This window comes from Chinchilla lanigera, unplaced genomic scaffold, assembly GCF_000276665.1.
Source record: "Chinchilla lanigera isolate Chin_1 unplaced genomic scaffold, ChiLan1.0 scaffold00026, whole genome shotgun sequence".
Classification (NCBI taxonomy): Eukaryota; Metazoa; Chordata; class Mammalia; order Rodentia; family Chinchillidae; genus Chinchilla; species Chinchilla lanigera.
In genome coordinates, this window is record NW_004955427.1 from 2,234,258 (window position 1) to 2,255,088 (window position 20,831).

The 20,831-nt window shown below is 37.0% G+C and overlaps 1 protein-coding gene across 2 annotated transcripts in view; it reads left to right on the forward strand.

Moving 5' to 3' along the window:
• Window positions 1-382: 382 nt before the first annotated feature.
• The window catches only part of Adgrg7 (adhesion G protein-coupled receptor G7), a 70,871-nt gene continuing 50,422 nt past the window's right edge, over window positions 383-20,831 (forward strand). For both annotated transcript variants that reach the window (XM_005386303.2, XM_005386304.1), the window contains exons 1-2: window positions 383-723; window positions 20,371-20,484. In XM_005386303.2, coding sequence (XP_005386360.1) covers window positions 609-723; window positions 20,371-20,484 — 229 coding nt within the window. In that variant the 5' untranslated portion in view covers window positions 383-608. The remainder of the gene's footprint in view (window positions 724-20,370; window positions 20,485-20,831) is intronic.

Sequence of the window (20,831 nt, forward strand, 5' to 3'; positions counted from 1 at the left end):
GTGCAGCTCTCAGAATGTAGGGTCCTTAAAGGAAAACAAGGACTGTAATCATCAGTGTCTACTGCTGTTCATCCTCTTACCGGCAACACACTGCATTTCCTCTAGAGGGTGTTTGCATGGCGTGAAGCACCTGCTGCTCCACCTCTGCTGCGCAGTCCTGAAACACATACATAGGAAGCTTAGCTGCAGGTGAAGACGGGATCCCCGTCTTCCTGACATTCTCTCTGGTTCCTTTGTTTCGGTTCCCTTTGTTCACTCTCTTCCTTGTCCAGATATTCACCCTTTGACCCTCTTTGCTAGTTCCTCCCCTTTCTTTATTGCCCTAAGTTGCCTTCATTTTCCTTTAACTCCATTTTTTTTTCGGATTCTCCTTCAGTGAAGGATGAGGACATCGCCATCAGAATCTGGACCTTTTATTAGATGACTTGGACTGTGTCCTGCTGGATTAACCCCAACACTCCTGAAATACAAGGATATCTGCCTAACAGATCGCTGAAAGGAGGAATTACTTTCCTGGTTTGGAGTAGAATTTGATTAAATTTCTTGGCTAAGAAGAAGCAAATCTAGCTGCTTTTCACCGAGGTGTGGATTTGTGATTTGGCTTTACCATGGCTTCCTGCGTCACCCGTAACATCAGAGTGCTGGTGGCCATTGTGTGTGGGCTGCTGACAGTCATCATTTTGGGACTAACCATCTGGAGGACCGTGATGAGGATCCAGAGAGGTAATATGACCCTGTTACATTTAACTCAGGCAGAAGGCACTGTACCTCTGCCCCTGACACCTGACATACCAGTGCTGGAAAATACTCTGTTCTTGCTGAGGCTGTCCACCAGTCTATACAGTACAAGAGTAAATCAACAGTTAACAAGTGGCTATATAGATTATACATGTGTATATGTAAATACATGTGTGAGTGTGAGTAGGCAGGGTGAACCATGGCATGGGTGTACTAGCTTCTTGTTAATCTTGTAACTCTTAACCAGACTGACAGTTGATTAACAACTTAAATTATTCAAAACACATATTTAGGCATTTTTAGCTAAATCCACAAAAGGTAGTTAAGGGCACACATTCACCGTTAAATGTTTGCAAAATAGAATTTTGTTTCAAGAAAGATGTTTAGAAATGTCACTAGGTAATGTTATCACTAAGTAACATGATCAATGGTTTTATACTAAGAAATTTTGTACTAAGAAATTAATATAATTTTTAAAAATTCCTTTTCTGGTTCCTCAGCGTGCTTTTGTCAGTCCCCTGGTGTATTCTAGAGCTGATGTGAGAAGGCGGGGAAGCAGCAGTATGTAAAGCAGTGATGGGAAAGGAAAGCCCCAGGGAGCTCACAGTAGGGGCTTTCAGTGATCCTAATGCTGATTTGCGGGAACAGTGCAGGTTCTCCACAAAGGTATTCAGTGTTGGGTGTGTGGGACACTCCTTCCGGGAAAACCCAGAAAATTTCTAATGAAACCGAGTAAGGGAAATTAATGTCAGTCAAAAGAGGCAGCAGAGGGAGCAGTCTGCGCCCTGGGCAGATAACTGCTGTTGGTACACGGCGCGTGGCTGAAGAACTCCTCTGCTACGGCAAAAGGGATCAGTGTCTGCACTGCTGACGAAGTGGTAGTGGGAATGAGTCCATCCTCTGGACCCCAGAGAATAATACTGAAGAACATGGTGTTAATGGTATTTCGAGAACTAGAATAAGAAATTATCAGAGCAAAAAGAAATTATCAGAATAAGCACTTATTAGAACATTTAAGCATGGGAAAATACACCTTTGTTTGGGAAAATGTGCCTTTGACATAAAGACATAAAATATGCCTTTATTTCATGCTTTGTAAAATAGTTTAATTCAGGCCTCCACAAATTATGAACTTGAGATTTTTCTCCCTGTTATTTGCTAAATTAATAAGACCTTATAATATTTGAAGCATATATATTTGAGAAACCTTCTCTTCCTTTTTCCCTTTATGTAGATGACACCTACTTTTCAAGGGAAATGTGTGGTGGCTTTGAAAGGATGCAGTTATAAAACAACCATTAAAACAAGGACCAAAGTACAAAAACAGCACAAGGACACGGGCAAAATGGAGCACAGAAAACATATAAAAGTCAAGAGCTCAAGGGGAGTTCCTGAGGATAAACAAAGACATATCCTTGAGCTTAGGAGCTAAGACTAGAAAGAATAACAGGAAATGCTGCATTTTGTAGCATAGAAGCATGCGGCCTGCCATGGAAAGATGAACTCTTCCCTTGTGCGACAATTTCCAGTTGGCTGTTTATAAAAGCGCATCTCCTAACTTTTGGTAAATCGAGTAGAAAAAGAGCCATCACTGTCATTTACAGAAACAGGTGAAAGACTGTTAGTCTGCTGTTGCTTTTTGTCATGCACATTTTATTCAGAATGTGCTTGTGCTATTTATACACGCAGTTGCTCTAAGACCTACAGTTTCAAAGATTCTTGTTATGTTCCGGACACGATGCTAAAACTTCACAGATCTTATCGCATTTACTCTCAGTCCACCTTTAAAGCAGACAGTAAATCAAGGTTCGGAGAATATTTTCATGCTTAATAGCTAAAACGTGTTAGGTCTGGGTTCTGATGTTCGCATCTGTGGTCTTAACACTCACATTATTTTACCTTCCCCTGGAGGGAAGACAGGGGTAACCCATGAGCAGTTCCTCTTTTTTTTAACACAACAGTAGCTGATAACCCTAGTTCACAAAGATATTCAGTAAACAGTAGAACACTGTGTTGTTCTGCCAGGCAAAGCCAGGCTCTTCAAGAAGTCCCATTCTCTTCAAGTCAGTCAGCCCACAGTACTAGCGTAGTTTATAAATTAGCGGGTATGCTTAAATTTGGGAGTTTCTGAGTTTGCCATGGTGTCTTGTTGGTGTTAACTGTAGTGACAGGTCCCAAGAACGAGATGCCCTCAGATGAATAAGAAAAGGTAAGAGACAAGAAAAACAAGACAGCTAAAAATCTGGGATCAGGGGGCTTCCAGTCTCTCGGACTGCGGCGGTCCCAGTCACTCACCTCCATCACCTTTTATTAGAACAAAGACCGTAACTAAAACCAACAGGAGAAATTCATTATCCCTTTCCAATTCTGCCTCTCAGCTGATGGTAACAATCCTCGGGTGAGCCTCCCACACCCAGCACCACGTTCACTCGGTTCAGCTGGGAATCAGTCCATTAGCAATCTCAGTCCTTTCCCCACAGTGTCTATAGAGTTTTGCTTATGGAGAAACTGCCATGGCTTTGACACTTTCTACTAAGTTGTACAGAGTGTTTCCTTCAGCTCTTCAAAGTGATAGCTTGTCTGCCTTAGTCTCCTAGTCTAAAACGGCAAAAAAAGAATGTATGTCCTAGTAGTACTCATCCTGGCTACTAAATGCCTCTGATGGAAAGATTTCTCACATTCATAAATCCCCACATATTGAATAGCCGTCAAACAGAATTTGAATGAGCTCAATTCTAATTGTTTTAACTGTGTTTTCCTTTTTATTTTTTTAAAAAAATCATTGCTTTAAAAAAAAAAAAGCACTTCAAGACACGGTCTCTAGAATGCCAGAAGTCTTCCATCTAGTACAGATTGTTTAAATTCTGTGCCCATTTTTTCATTAGACCTTTTGTTACAAGATCACAGGTTAAGGTCTTGGTATTAACAGCATTTCATGGGAAATAAGACCTGTTTTCAGAGTTGCTGGCATAGTCTGTCACTTTTACATGCCACCGATGAAAACATTAAATAAGAATGACCCTTTTCACCCAAATGCTACAAAGATATATTGCAAGTGTATGATGCTAGGCACAAGATTTCTTATCCACTGGACCTTGAGACCATATTCTCAAGTGAGATAAATCAGACATACATGCAAATATTCCATTGTGTCACCGGTGTGAGAAACTGAAAGTGTAAGTAAAAACCAAATTTACAAGAGATCTGGTGAAATGGGAAGAAATTGCTCAAAAGGAGAGGGGAACTAGGGAGAGGGGAGGGGAAAGGAAGAAAGAGAAAACAGAAAATGAGAAAAGAAGGATAAAATGGGAACAAAGAAATGAGGAGAGGAAGAGTGTTGGAGGGAGGGGAGAAGAATGGGAGGGGAGAAAGACAAATGAAGGTACCTTATATACAGGTACAGACTCTCTGCTCCCTATGTGAATGTGACTGTTGTGTATTCCTAAATGGTACCAATAATCTTAACTAAATTGAGAAAAGATTTCCTATCCATTTAATGTTTGGCTGGGCAAAGAAAAAATTTAAAACTACTGATGAATTTTTGGAATTTCCAAAAGAAATTCAAGACAAACTTTTCTAAGATATCAGTTTACTTTGAGTACTCCTCACATGCGTATTCAAGAGTTTCGCATGAATGTCTCATTCTTTGATGTAAAGTTCTCATGTTTAAAGTCACCTTCTCAGGAGAAATCTGTCCTGTCTAAGTGATCTTGCAGCTGCTCTTTTTTACATTTAGTTATACTTTTTTTTGTTTTTACCACCGCTCCTTTTAAACTTTGTTTCACTATTTGATCATCTCCCCGCTACTAGATTGAGCGACCCAAGAGTGCAGGTGGCTTTATTGACCAACCTGTGTACCTTACAACTCGAATAGGGTTTGTATCATAGTTGCCAAAGCAGTCATTGATTAAAGGAATGGATCACATGAAAACCAGATATTGGACTTGGTCTCTTTGGGTTGGTACAATAACAAAAATTTATTTCTTGGAACCTTCTGAACAATATAAAATAGATGAAATTTTGTATTTTGAATCAGAGGGGCCATTTTACTTTTCTTCCTCTGCTCTAAGCCATGTGATGCAGGCCGTGTCCAGGACTCTTGACTTAATTAGAGTCTTTACTTTTTTGTGGCTTCTTTCATGGAACCTGTGATCCACAATCTTGGAGGGTGCTTTTGTGTTGGGAGCAGATCTACGTTTTGCCAGACCCACAGCCTTTTCCCACTGGGCATTCTGCAGAGAAAACATCTGCCTTGTTTGGTGCGTTTATAGAATGAAAAAAGAACCCTGAGGTGCTCTGTCTTTGCTGCCTTTGTGCTTCGATTGTAACACCAGAAGTGGCTTTTGGGCCCCACCACGTAAGCTAAAAAAGTAAAATGCAAACATAATTAAGCTTTATTGTATGTCTTTTCTTTGACATTTTCCATCTTTGAGCTGGGCCTAATGTAAACATAGACAAATGCTCAAAATCATACTGGTTGGGGATATTTTCTTTAACTTCCATCGAGGGGAGAACATTTAAACCTCCAACCACATTCAGAGAACTGTGAGTCCTTATTTAATCATGTCCTAATCCTCACCCCCTCCAAATATTGCAGCTTTCATTTCCTTCCAAATGGTTTACTTCCTCATCAGCCAGCGAGAGACAACAGTGGGCTGAAATCGTCTCGAACCCAAGGCCAGACTTCACAGCACTAATAATTATCATGCAGCAGAAATGTGGGTTTCACGAAAGGACAGGGAGAGTAACTCGTTTCTCAGAAAATAATCTGTGCACAGACACTTGGTTTTAATTTCCATCAGCTGTGTATTTCCTCCTGAGACAAAGTCCATGATAAAGCACGCCATCTGACTATTTCTGCAGGACAGTTGGATTTTAGGGTTTTAAAAAATCTAAACACGCATTTTCTGGCTGGAGGAAACGGCTACAGGGCAACTGTGGTGTTCTTGGTCTCAGGCCTACTGTGAGTAACCTCTCCTTTGTTCCTTCGCCATTCTGTCTTCCTGCTTCCTCATGCACATTCCTGCTAAATAAATAAATACACAGTAGTCGTTGCTGGGGTGCAGTTCAGTGGAACCGCGCTTGCCTAGCATGTACAAAGCCCCGGGTTTGATCCTAGCCCCGAACTAAACTAGACTAGACTGCACCGCACTACACAACTCTACCATAATAATTTCTATGAGGGAAAGGAATGCTTCTTCGAGGAACAATTTTGTTCCGTAACACACTGAGGAGCATACATTACCTTAGCCTCAGAATTACTGATATTTAGTGTAGATCCGATTTTAAAATCCATCGTCTTAAACTAAGAGGTGAGAATAATGGAGTAGCGGGTTATTGTTAGATTTCCAGTTAGTGTATACTTTTACATCAAATTGTGAATAGGACCACTGCCTGTCAGTGCTTGACGAAACGTGCTGTCTGACATCTTCATAGAACACAGCGGTACCGTGTGTACTGGGAAGCTGTGGGGGAGAGCGCTGGATCCAGACCGGCTTGGATTAAATCGCAACACTTCTGGTCAGAAGCTGAGTAGCTCTGAGCACGTTACTCAACATTTGTGTGCCTCAGGTTTCCAACCTCTTAACAATAAGCCCCACTTCACAGAGCTACTTTGATTAAATGAGTCAGTGTGTTTAAAGGTTTAAAATGATATCCAATACATGGTAAGTACTCAATAAATATGGGCCACTGTTCTTTAATTTGTGAACTTTAGATCATTCAGTAAAGAAAGTAGTTTTTTTTCAACCCCTGCTTAACCCTTGGATACCATTAATCTAGACTGGACCTTTGTACTGACACTTGGGTTATCAAACCAAAAGTCCACAGTAGGTTTAATGATTAAGTTCAATTGACTAACTCAAAGCAGAAACAGAAAGGGTTCTAAGAATGCTCAGATCTTGCTGCATTTGCTTTTCAGCCTTTATACAGGAGAAAGCGTTTTAGAAGATCTAACCAGTTTGTAGAAATATTTAGCCAGGTAGTTAATACTGAGCAACTTTTACTTTAAACAAAGACTATACATGTGAACATCCTTTAGTTTCTTTAAAAAGTAGAGTACATTTTCTTAGATTTTTGTTTTGTTTTGTTTTGTTTTTGTTTTTTTTCTGGTACCGGGAATTGAACTCATGACCTCACGCTTGCCAGGCAGGCACTGTGCCGCTGAGCTAAATCCCCAGCCCCCATTATCTTAGATATTGTTCTCTCATTTAAGAGTCATCTTCCACCCAATTATTTTAAAGTTCTGGTCAGAATGCCTGGATTTTATACCCCGAAAGACTGGGGTAGCGATTGGAAAGGGTCTCAAGATGGAATTTCTTTGACTAAAGAAAGATGTTTTTATTTCTCTACTTATTCAAACTGTATTTTTCAAAAGGAGATTCTAATTGTGCCTGGCTTAGAGGAAGAAATTAATATTTTCCATCTGGAATTTTAAGATTATTTTCTGCCACCTTCTCAAGTAGCATTAAGTGTGTGACTCACATGTATTCAGCAGTGTGTACCAAAAGTGTTGAATATGGACTATTTTTGGAAAAATTAAAATCTAAAATAATGTCAAAAACTATCATTATCTCACTGTTACAAGAGAAAATTGTTAAAGATATCGAAGCATGTGGGTCCCAAAGAAACGGAGCGAATGCTCATTTTGTCTGGGGAAAGGGCCGGCAGTGTGAAGGAGGAGCAGGAGCACCTTGGCGGTTAGCAAGCAGATGAGCTCAGCCCCTGGTCGGCCACTTACTAATTCCTGGCCTGGCACAAACCACCCAGCCTTTAAGCAAAGTGAGGATTTGTGTTCACAAATCAATTATATCGCTTTGCTTAAGTCCACAATCCTGAAAGTAGTATATGAACAAACCACTTAATCTTTCTGAGCACCTTTTTATAGGAGATACAGTCTTAAAGATGTGAGCACCAGTTTTCACTATATTTTAAGAGTAATTTAGGTACTTCAGAGGCTAGAATTTTAAGTGGCTAGCATGAGATGTTAAACATATAAGTCTGATAGAGGAGTCGACAGCTCAGATTGGACTAGATGTTTCCAACCAGAGTGCAAATGCCAAAAAAAGCCAGGCAATAAATATGTGCTGCTGTATCACTTGTGTTAGGGTCTGGATATACAACTATGACTCTTGTTCTAAATGTTGTCAAAATAATTCTTAATCATAAGAAATGACTCGACTAATAGCAAAAAGGCATAATAGACATGTAGATTATCCTCTTGCTTACCAATCTATGGAAGTTGTGAATAAATATATAATAATTAAAATATATAAGTCTATTTTTTTCTTGACGTTAAATCCCAGAAGTCAGAAACAAGCAAAAGAATTGATACATAATGGCGAGTAGGTACCAGCATAAGGCCTAGAGCCTGTGGCTTCAATCCATTCACAGAGAGAGGAACAGGAGTTCCTAGCCTGTGTGAACTTGGGAAGTCAGACCTCAGCAACCAGCATGATACCTGAAGTCTTCGGAGCTTCCTCTCCCAGGAAAAGATTAGAAAAATTCTGTTCACTAGGCCAGGAATAAAACATTAAATAACTCTGTGATCTGTTCAGAGCCATGTGTAAAGGGGAAAAGTGAACAAGTAATTGTTCTATACTGTACTATGCAATCTGTACTACAAAATTGTTCTATGTTGTACTATACAATCTGAATTTGTCTTACCTGTGTGATGAAGAAAGCCCCAGTGAGAAATTGTCCTAAAAATAGTCAAAGACTACTACTGATAGTGCCCTAAGGTCATCAGAGAAGTAATTATATTTTCTTGCAAAAATAATTTCTCAAACAAGACCCGTAAATGTCTCATGGAAGAACAATGAATAAGATAATGATGAATCAACCAAGATTACATATGGAACACGATCCTGGACAGACACCAAATATGATTAAAAGGCTAACCCTTCTTCAACTGGGTATAATAAAATAATCTGAAAGAGAACATAAATTTGGGGGCTGGGGATTTAGCTCAGCAGCACAGCGCCTGCTGGGCAAGTGTGAGGTCATGAGTCCGATTCTGGGTACTAGAAAAAAAAAAGAGAATATAAATTAATTTTAAAATAATTTGAAAAGTTAAAAATATGGAGAAAAAGTCACGATAACAGAAAAGATAACTTTTGTTAAAAGCATAGGCTAACCTGAGTGTTAACTATGAAAATAAGGCTGAGAAACTTGAAATATAGACTAAGAAATTTGAAATATCTGAACAGGGATTATAAACTCCATAAGAAAATAAACATAGTGAAGCAATATTCGAGAATTGTCTTGAACTGAAGAATAACTGAATCTCAGGTAAGGAAATGAAAACCAAATCACATCATGATAGAGTTGCAGAACATCAAATGCACAATTTTAAACCTATATTTTAAAGTTCCATGAAAAGAGTAACAATTGGACACAGAAAAACTCACTAGAAAAAACAAATTCTACAAAACAGTGAACTATCTCCAAAATGCTGTCAGCTCAGAATTCCATACCTTAGCAAACTGACAAGCGTAAGCAGAAAGTAAAATATTTCAGATAAACACTGGAAAATTGGTCCTTTATAAAATATAACTGAAACAATTATTAAATCAATATATTTCATAAAGCAAGAGGTTCAACCCCAAAAGAATACAGTACAAGGTATGGTGGCAACAAAAGAACAGAAAACTCTTTGGTAAATGTAAATATCCATAGACTATTTCCTGTGTCTTAAAAGGCTAAGATTAAAAAATCAAACAAACTTAAGTAGATTAAACTCAAACTTTTAAGGAAATATTCCCATGTTGGATAGCTTTTAAACTAAACAAAATGTGGTTCATACATTTAATGACATTTTTAAGTGAGAAAGAAAAGTGATGATAAAGCCCACTCCAGGCAAACAGTGACCAAACCAGAATAAAACCAAGCAACTGTAATGTCAGAAAACAGACATTCAGGCAAAAAGTGTACTGAAGAGTAAGAGTTTTGAAGTGATACAACGGAAAGGCATCCATATGCTTCACCTGTGTACATCAAACAACACAGACTAAAACGCATCTAAAGTAAATCTGTGAACATGCCACATTTCACACATAAATGTGCAAATGTAAAGTCCGAGTGGTTCAGTCTAATAACCTTCCATGAGATTGAGCAGAGAAAATAAAAATTCATAAATTTGAAAAGCATATAGATATAGTGAATTTATACATTAGCATTGCCACAATAAATGAAAAATATATATTATTTTCAAAAAAATGTTTCAATAAGTAATAAAAACTGAGTGCCCTATAGATTATGCTATGTGATACAGTGCAATTAGAAGACAATGCATAAAATAATGAAGACAATATCTTATTGTAGCTAAATTGCTTCTTCACAGAAGAAATAAAATGAGAAGTACAAAGCACTCAAAACTGCAATGAAAACATCATAACTTGAACACAGTTAAAAATATACAAAGAGTGACACAGGTTTTTTTTCTTTTTTTTTTTTTTTTTTTTGGCTTTTCTCCAGTACCGGGAACTGAACTCACAACCTTGTGCTTGCCAGGCAGGCGCTTTGCCGCTGAGCTAAATCCCCAACCCCTACAGGTTTAGATATACATTAAACTACACAGGTTGAAAACTGGTGTTCTAAGCATTCTAACTTTAGAAGTTAAGCTAGCAAATTCTAAGCAACTATATTTGGCATAACAAAGAATATAAACAAATTAATGGACTAAAAATGAAGGAACAGAGTGAAGATCAACTAAAAATTTAATTTTGTGAAAAGATGCATTTATGTAGATAAATCTAGCTATATTCACCAAGACAAAGATGCAAAATTAAGCAATATGCATAAAAGCAAGGTGGGATCATAGCATAGAGAAGTAGAATTTAAACAAAACCATAAATAAATAACATGGTAAACTTTATTCTAGATAATATAAAAGCTTAGATGATATGAAAATTTTCTAAATAAATATAAATAACTAAAATTTATTCCCAAAGTAAGACAAAAACTTGAGTAAAACTATGAACACTAAAATAATTGAATTAATATTTTTTAAAAAGTCTTCATATAAATGTTAAATTCTGATTATTTTTGATATGACAGTGGTATAAAGTATCATGGGAAGGATGAACAATAATAATTTCAGAAAGTGTTAATGATGTCTAACTCGTGCATTTTCTTCTATCACGGGTTGTGCCCTTGAAATTACACCTCAAAACTGAGGGGAACATCCAAGTTCACCTAGATTTTCTTCTGTTATCTTCCACAAGTTTCATACATTTGCATTTTACATTTGGTCTGTGATCCATTTTGCGGTAATTTTGTTTGTGAAGATGGAAATCTGTTGTATGCGGATGTCCAGCAACACTGGTTGAACAGCCAGCCTCTCTCCCCTGAATTACATACACTGATTTGTCAAAGATCAGCGGGTTCCACTTGTGTGGGCATTTTATTTATTTCTGGAGTCTCATTTTATTTATTTTCTGAGTTTGTGTTTACTCCCTCTGTTCCTTTCTATTGATTTATGTATGCTGATAGGTGTGAGATGGCGTTTTACAGTGGTTTCTCTGAGAACTAAGCTGAGAAGCAATTCCATGTGCATATTTTCTGTCCATATAGTGTTTTTGTGGAAGTATCTGTTCAGCTCATTTGCTTATTTAAAAGCAGACTATTTGTATTCTTCATATTAATGTATATTCTTTAAAATTTACAATTATATTTATAATTCTAGTTTACATTTCCGAAACAATTCCTGTGTCAGATACATCAGTGGAAAGTGTTTTTTCTGTGACTTTTTTTTTTTTAACCTTTTTGTGACTTTTGGTGAGCAGCGGTTTTTAAGTACAATCTATAAATGTTTATTTTTTCATTTAGGGTTCTTGTGGCTTTAAAAAAAACTTTGTTCCAAAGTTGAGAGTGTGTTTTCTTTGGGTATTTTCATATAGTTTGGGGTTTTGTTTTTAGGTCAGTTTATCCTATAGTCCATCTCAAACTGAAGGTAATGTGTTCATTCAGTTTGCCCAACACTATTTGTGAAAAACTTTCCTTTTTCAATTGAACTGTCTTGGCATATTTTTTAAAAATTAACATCATATGTTTTATCTGTTTTAAACCTTTTATTCCATCTCAGTGATATATTTGCTCATAAACACCTTAACAACTTTGGATCTTTCATCCAAGTGTGGTATGTATCTCCATTTGTTTAACTATTAAAAATTTCTCTCAGTAATGAGTCTTGCACATTTTTATTGATTTGTTTCTAAGAATTTTTTATTTCATGTTAACTTAAATGGAAATGATTTTTATTCATCCATTGTTTATAGCTAATATGTGGAAATAAATTCAGTTTTTATATAATACAATCATGCTAAATTCACTTATTAATTCTAATAACTTTTTGAGATACCTTGGGCTTTTTCATAAATCTAATGATTTACCAAAAAAGATGGCTCCCTTTTTTCTTAGCTTTCAGCCTTTGTTTTTCCTTCTCTTTGCACTGGCTAGCATCCTCAGTACAATGTAGGTGGGTCCTAGAGAAAAGAAGTTCTGTCACTGAGATATGCCCTTGGTAGAGGTAATGGGACCCTACACTTTTTGCTTCTTGACTATAATGAGTAAGCGGTTTTCCCACCCACTTACTGAACATGATGTACTGTGCTGCTATAGGCCCAAAGCTTCCACCCAACCATGGACTGTAAACTCTAAAACCGTGAGCCGAAAGAAATCTTCCCTCATTATAGTGGTTAACTTAGGTATTTTGCCACAGCAATAGAAAATTAACCCAAAAAGATTTAGGGAGTCTCATTTTATTTATTTTCTGAGTTTGTGTTAGATTGATATTACTTTATTCTTAATTCACTAATAAAACCATCTGAGCTTATAGATTATGGTTTTAGATTTTGTTCTTATCTTTGAGTTTCAACAATGTGATCACAGTGTGTCTAACTATGGTTTTTACTTATATTTATTTAACTTGAGATTTCTTCAGCTTCTTACACTTACAAGCTAAAGTCCTTAACCAAATTTAAGGAATTGTAGTCACTACTTCTTTAGATATTTTATCTTCTCTATTTTGTTAAGTTTTTTCTTTTTTGGTACCAGGAATCAAACTCACGACTTTGCACTTTCCAGGCAGGCGCTGTGCTGCTGAGCTAAATCCCCAGCCCCTCCCTTCCTTATTTTGTTTAATTTGAAAAAGAAGGGGCTGGGGATAGAGCTCAGTGGCACAGTGACTGCCTAAAGAGAGAAAAGATAAACATAACAATGAAACCGAGTTTCAAAACAGGTTAGTAGGGCAGATGCAATAGCTGATGCATTGCGTATTGTTGTCTTCATAGTATTATCCAGAGTAGGAGATATATGCATGATATCTTGTCCAAACAGTATTAGTACAGAGCTTTCTTTTCAATGAACCAAGAGAAACTAACTGTATAACCGTCTTAGCTATCTCGTGTAGACATAATTTTGTTCTTTTTCTGTTTCTTCCTTTCCACTTTCTCCCTTCAGTTTCTTCTCTTTTGAACAGTTTCTTCCCAATTCATATCTATTGTACATTTCAGATCTTATTTATTCATTCAGTTTCTCACTCTAGGGAAACAATATGACGTTTACACATGTGAGTCTGGTTTATTTCACTTATGAGTATGGTCTCAAATTGCATTCATTTTCCTATAAAAGTCTCCAAATTTTCCTATAAAAGTCTCTTCTTTATGGCTGAGTGGTACTCCATTGTATAACAAGACCACATCTATTTTATCCATTCCTCAGTTGATGAGCATTTGGGTTGTTTCCAAGATTTAGCTATTAGAAATTGTGCTGCTATAAACATGGGTGCACATATATTTCTGTGGTACGATATTTTTAATTCTTCTGGGAAGATAACCAGGAAGGAATAGCTGGGTGGAATGAGACCTCTAGCCCTAGTTTTTTAAGGAATGTCTGCACTGATTTCCACAGTGGTTTCACCAGTCTACACTCCCACTAACAGTGAAGAAGTGTTCCTTTTTCCCCACAGCCCCTCCAGTATTTGTTATCGATTGGTTTTCTTATGATAGCCATTCTTCCTGCAATGAGGTAGAATCTCAGTATTGTTTCAATTTGCATCAAATGACCAATGATGTTGAACATTTTTTCCGTGTATTTATTTACCATTCATATTTCTTCATCTGAGACATGTACATTCATCTCAGATGGCCATTTTTGGACTGGGTCTTTTAATGAGGGGGGCTGCTTTTTTTTTCAGTTTTTGTATGTTCTACCTATAAGTCCTTCGTTTATGGGAAAACTGGCTATAACTTTTCCCATTCTGTGGGCTGTCTTTTCACTTTGTTAGTGATTTCTTTTGTTGTACAAAAGCACTTTAATAAAGTGAGATACCATTTGTTCATTCTTTGTATTATTTCACTTGCAGTCTGGGTTTTGTTCATGAAGTCTCTGCCTATACTTATGTCTTTGAGATTTCTGCCTATTTTCTCTTCCAGTAAATTTAGTGTTTCTATTTTAACATTTAGAACTTTGGTCCATTTTGACTTTAGTGCATGGTGATAGATGTGGGTCTAGTTTTAGTCTTTGGCATGTGGAAAGCCAGTTTTTCCAGCACCACTTATTAAAGAGACTGTCTTTTTCCAAAGAACATTTTCAGCTCCTTTGTCAAAGATAAGGTGGCTGAGTGTGTTTGAGGGTGCATCTGCACTTTCGATTCACTGATCCTCAGGCCTGGTTTTTTTTTTTTTTCCAATACCATGCTGATTTTATCATGGTAGCTTTGTAGTATATTTTCAGATCTGGGATTGTGATGCCCTGTGCCTTCCCTTTGTTGCTCAGAATTTCTTTTGCTAGTCTAGGTCTTTTCTGGTATAAAATGAATTTTGGGAATGTCTTCTCTAGATCTGTGAGGTATGTTAATAGTATTTTGATTGAGATTGCATTAAATCTGTATAGAAATTTTGGGAGTATGGCCATTTTTGCTATAGTGGTTCTTCCTATCCAAGAGCAGTGGATAGCTTTCCATTTTCTGATATCTTCTTTTTTTTTTTTTTTTTTTTGTTTTTTTTTGAGACAGGGTCTCACTATGCAGTTCAGGCTGGCCTTGAGCTCACTTTGTAGCCCAGGCTGGTCTCAAACTCTCAAGGATCCTCCTGCCTCAGCCTCGTGAGTGCTGGGATTACACTGATATCTCCTTTGATCTCCTTTTTAAGTGTACTGTAATTTTCATTATATAGCTCTTTTAATCCTTTGTTAGATTGATTCCTAAGTATTTTATTTTTTAGATGCTATTGTGAAGGATATTCTTTCCCTATTTTCTCTATCTATGAGTTTGTTGTTTGTATACAGGTATGCTATTGATTTTTGAGTGTTGATTTTGTAACGCACTATACTACGGAATTTGGATATTAAATCTGCAACTTTTTTGGTGGAGTTTTTGGGGTCTTCTTGTAGAGTATCATGTCATCTGCAAGTAATGACAATTGAACGCCTTCCTTTCTATCTTTATTCCTTTTATTTTTTTTTCTCTTGTCTAACTGTTCTGGCTAATGTTTCCAGAACTATGTTGAATAGGAGTGGTGATAACTGGCATGCTTGTGTTGTTCCTGATTTTAGAGTGAAAGCTTTTAGTTTTTGATCATTTAATATGATATTAATTGTTGGTTTGTCATAGATGGCTTTTCTAAAAGTGAGGTAAAGATTGTCTATTCCAATTTTCTGTAGGGTTTTTATCACAAATGGGTGTTGGACTTTGTCAGATGCTTCTTCTGCATCTATTGAGATGATCATGTGATTTTTGCCTTTGGTTCTGTTAATATGGTGTATTACATTTATTGATTTGCATATGTTGAACCATCACTGTGTTTCTGGGATGACTCCTACTTGGTCATGGTATATCGTCTTGATGATTTGCTGCATTCTGTTTGCCAGTATCTTATTGAGAATTTTTGCACCAGTGTTCAGTAGGGAGATTGACCTCTAGTTTTCCTCTTTGGTTTGGTTCTTCTCCAGCTTTGGAATCAGGGTAAAACTTGCTTCCAGGAATGGCTTTGTAAGTACTGCTTCCCTTTCAATTTCTTTAAAAGAGTTTCAGCATTAGTGACATTAATTCTTTTCTAAATGTTTTGTAGAATTCAACAGTCAGTCTGTCAGGGTCTGGGCTTTTCTTTGTAGGTAAATTTTTAATTACACTTTTAATTTCATTGTCTGATGTTGGGTTATTTAGAATTTTAAATCTTCCTGATTTAGTTTTGGCAATGCAATTGTGTCTAGGAATCAATCCATTTCTCCTATGTTTTCCATTTTAAAAATATACATCCTCATAGTAGGTATTAATGATCTCCTGGATTTCGGTGGAATCCAGTGTGATTTCCTCCTTTTCATTCCCAAATGCTTGAATTTGTAGTTTTTCTTTCCTCTTTTTGATGAGGTTGGCTAATAGTTTATAAATTTTATTTATTTTTTCAAAGAACCAACTTTTTGATTCACTGATTCTTTGTATTGTTTTTTTAGTCTCCTTTGCATTTTTTCTCTCATCTTTATAATTTTCTCTGTCATATGTGCTTTGGGTTTGATTTGTTCTTCTTTTTCTAGAAGTTTGAGCTTCACCATTAAGTTGTTTATTTGAGCTTGTTCTGTTTTCCTGATGTGAAAGGTTATCACTGTATATTTCCCTGTTAGGACTGCTTTCCTTGCATCCATTGAGTTTTGGTATGTTTTATTGGCATTATCATTTAATTGTACATACTGTATAATTTCATCTTCAGTTTCCTTTGTGACCCATTGGTTGTTCAAAGGTGTAGTATTTAATTTCCATTTGTTAGTGTAGTTTTGATTTGCTGTCATTGATTTCTAGTTTCATTGTTCTATGGTCAGTATGCATGCGATGATTTCAGTTCCTCTACATTTACTTAAACATGTTTTGTCAGCTTATATGTTATCTATTTTGGAGAATGTCCTATGTACAGCTAAGAAGAACGTATATTCTGATGTTTTGGGGTGGAACACTTTGTAAATATCTATGAAGTCCATTGGTTCAGAGGCTTGGTTTAATTATAATATTTCTTTATTGATTTTTTTGTCTAGTTGATCTTTCCATTTGTGTGAGTGGGTTATTAAGGTCCTCACTACAATTGTGTGGATGGTTTTTTGTTTTTTCATGTCTGTTAGTATTTGTTTTATGTAATTGAGTGGACCTGTGTTTGGTGCATAAATATTTATGATTGTTATCTCTTCTTTTTGGAGTTTTCCCTTAACAAGTACGTAGTAACCTTCTTTGTCTCTTTTAATCAGTTTTGGGTTAACATTTTCATTGTCTACAAATAGAATAGCCACCACTGCTTTTTTCTGTGTTCCTGTGGCATGGAGAATTGTTTTCCATCCTTTGACTTTTAGTCTATGAATTTATTGTTGGGTTAAATGTGTTTCTTTAATGCAGGATATTGTTGGATCTTGCTTCTTGACCTATTCTGCCAGTATGTTTCTTTTGATTGGTGAGTTGAGATAATTTATGTTGATGGTTGTAACTGATAATATGTATTGGCTTTTCTTTTTTATATTATTTTCCTGTTGTTTGTTCCCTGTCTTTCTCCTCTGTTTAATTGCTTACCATGTCTGGAAGCTTCTTTCTATTGATGTTCCTATGTTTGTGGTATTGGTTATCTCCTTCTAATATCTTTCAGCACATTCTGCAGAGCTAGTTTGGTGGTCATAAATTTCTTCAGTTGTTCTTTGTCATAGAAGTACCTTATTTCTCCACCAATTTTGAAAGATAGTTTTGCAGGGTACATCAATCTGGGTTGAAGATTGTTTTCTTTTTTGGCTTCAAATACTTTACTATAAGCTCTTCTTGATTTGAAGGTTTGTTTTGAGAAGTCTGCTGTGCTTCTGATGTACTTTCCTTTATAGGTGGTATGTTTCTTTTGTCTAGCTGCTTTTAATATTTCATTCTTGTGCTGAAATTCTGGAATCTTGGTTATTATATGCCTTGGTGTAGATTTATTTTGATCATGGCTATTTGGAGTTCTATATGCTTCATTTATTTGTATGTCAAATTCTTTATCCAGATTTGGACGTTTTCTGCCATTATTTCTGTGACCAGGTTTTTAAATAGATTTTACAGTCTCCAGGTTTTGTACTGATACCAGTCAATCTTATGTTGTTCTAGTTTGCTTCATCCTGTAGCTGTTGGATTGATTGTTCATGGTATCTTGTGATTTTTAAAATATCTTTCTTTTACTGGTCACTGGTCATGTTCCTGTCTTCTAGATCTAATATTCAGCCCTTGCCTTCATTCAGTCTGCTGTGTGTACTTTCCATGGAGTTTCTCATCTGCATTTGTGTTTGAATCTGTTCCACTGATTCCATTTCTTGTGTGTGTTTGGCATTCATGGTTTCCATCATTTTCTTGAGCTCTTCTGTTTGTTTATCTGTGTCTGCTTTAAAGTCTTTTATTTTGATAACCATTTCTTTTTGCAGTTTAGAGATTATTATTCCATGGTCTCTTCCATTTGTTTTTTCACTTTTAATGCCCTTATTTCAGAGTTCCGTCTGTTGGCTTCTGATTTCCTCTCTTTGTGTTCTGGACTTGTCCTGGGTGGTCTGGGCAACTGGGGTTGCATTTTCCTTTTTTATCTCGCCATTTTCTATGTTCTGTTTTATTTTGTTTTCATGTTGATGCCTGTAGATTTCTTTTTGTTTTTTTGTTTTTTTTTTGTTTTTTTTTTTTGGTTTTTCTCCGGTACCGGGAACCGAACTCACGACCTTGCGCTTGCCAGGCAGGCGCTTTTGCCGCTGAGCTAAATCCCCAGCCCGATGCCTGTAGATTTCTAATGCTAGCCTTTCCAGTGATGACGAGGCTCTCCTAGGTGTCTATTCCTCCAGATGCCTCCTCCTGCAGGCACTGGCATCCCCGGCAGTGGAGGGAGGGTGGAGTCTAAATTTATAGCCCTCTCACCAGCACCACAGCCCCAGGGCAATGGAGGAAGGAAGGAGCATGGACTTGCACTCCTCACAACTGTACCTCCATCCTGGGGACAATGGAGGAAGGAAAACACATGGACTTACACTCCTTTCACCAGCACCACAGTCCCAGGGCTCGGAGAACTGAAGGAGCACAGACCTAAACCCCTCTTGCTGGCACTGCCATCCCGGGGCAATCTTCCTTATTTTTTCTCTTTGCACCTTCTAGAAGTCCAAGTGCATATAGGTTAAACTGCTTAATATTGCCAATAGTTCCCTGGGTCTGATTATTTTTAAAAGTCTTCTCTCTATATATTTGAAGTCAATTTATGCACAGACTTTGATCCTCCTTTCTTTTTCTCTCTGTTCTGAGACATATCATTTCAATTTTCAGTTCTGGAATAGTTTCCTGTCACACAATCTATTGTGCTGTGGTTTTCGGCTCGTGTTTCAGCTATGTCTTCCCTATGAACTGGGTAGTACCTTTAATAGAAAGACTATGTAAATTTGGAACACTCAGTGTCCGTATATTTTTCTTGCTGTCCAGAACCTTCTAGTAGGTTTTGAATGTTGTTTTTATTCCAAGTTTTGTTCCGAGTTTAAAATTGTTATCTGTGGGTGAGTTAATACAACTTACTACATAACTACTGTAAGTGAAACTCTGCCTCCTGTTTGATGAAGCTTACTTAACGTGTCATCCATTCTGTTTACCAAATTAGAGACTCCACTGTCCTCAACACAAAATAACTAGTCATTAGCTCATAACAATCCTATTTCAGGTATATTTCTGGAATCTACAAATCTTCCTGTCTTCACTGCAGCCACAGCCTTAGTTTTGATCTCCATCTAATTGGTCTTTCTTGCCTTCTGGCCTCAGTCATTTCCACAAATGCCTGAGAAATATTCCAAATCACCTTCCTTTGGAGGCACATTCCTTTGCTTTAAGACCTCACTGCATTCCTCCAGGATTCAATCTCCTTGTCTTGCTCATAAAGTCCTTCATGTCCTGTGTTGTTACATATAGAATTAATGCTGAGTGGTAAGCACTCTGCTTTTTTTGGGCACATCACAGCTTTCTGTGTTTTTGTGAGCTTGTACTTTTTATTTCATCTGGCTTTGTTGAACTTAATCTTACAATTCGATCCATATGTCACCTATTCTGGAAGGTCCTTCTCTGAACAGGTTACTTCTTTCTCCATCTTTCTTTTGCTTTCTCATAGTACTTACAGCTCTCCTCACTGACTTGATCAGTGGGTCTTCATATCTGTTAGCTATCCTTTATCTGTCTGTGTATCTGTCTATTTATCATCTGTATATCTATCTATCATCATCTATATAATTTTCTTTTTCTAAAGGATTCTAATCCCTTGAACAAAGTGTTGTATCTTTCTTTTTTTGTGTGTGTGTGTGGTTTTTCTCCGGTACCGGGAACCGAACTCACGACCTTGCGCTTGCCAGGCAGGCGCTTTTGCTGCTGAGCTAAATCCCCAGCCCCAGTGTTGTATCTTTCAAATGTGAGTTTTTAGTATCCATTACATTGAGTGAGCACTGTACATCCTGTGTAGATTTTCAGGGTATACATCTCTTGATGATGATGTTACAGAATACATTTCTCAGCAATGATCTCAAAGTAATGATTTTACTGTGACTATAGAAATTAAACAGTCACAGACCTGAAATAAGAAAGTAATTAACTGACTTCCATAATATTCTGTACTTCTGTTGTTTCTTTAGGAACATTTGATCTCCCATCAAGCCCCCCTGTAGAATTTTGCAGGAATGGTGGAACCTGGGAAAATGGCAAATGCATTTGCACAGAAGAGTGGAAAGGGCTGAGATGTACAATTGGTGAGTGACTTAGGATACTCCTGGGCGGGGGTTAGGTGACGCTTGTGCTAATAGGAACAGCAGCAAAAATTTCAGAGACTTCAAAGTATAATTATAAAAATAATGGCCATAATTGTTATGGTTTTAAGGTGTATTTATTAGCTCAAGCCAAGTTTTCCTCTAGGGCTATTTACCTGTATAATAAAAATCCTCGTGTACTTTCCAACTGTCGAGTTTCTCTAAGAATCACATTTCTGTTTCCCTCTGACTGCGGTGTCTAATCCAAGGCAGAGGACAGTACGGTTTCCTCGGGTTCTTTCAGTGATTGGTATGCCTTACTACACTTCTTAAATGTGATTTTATCATAT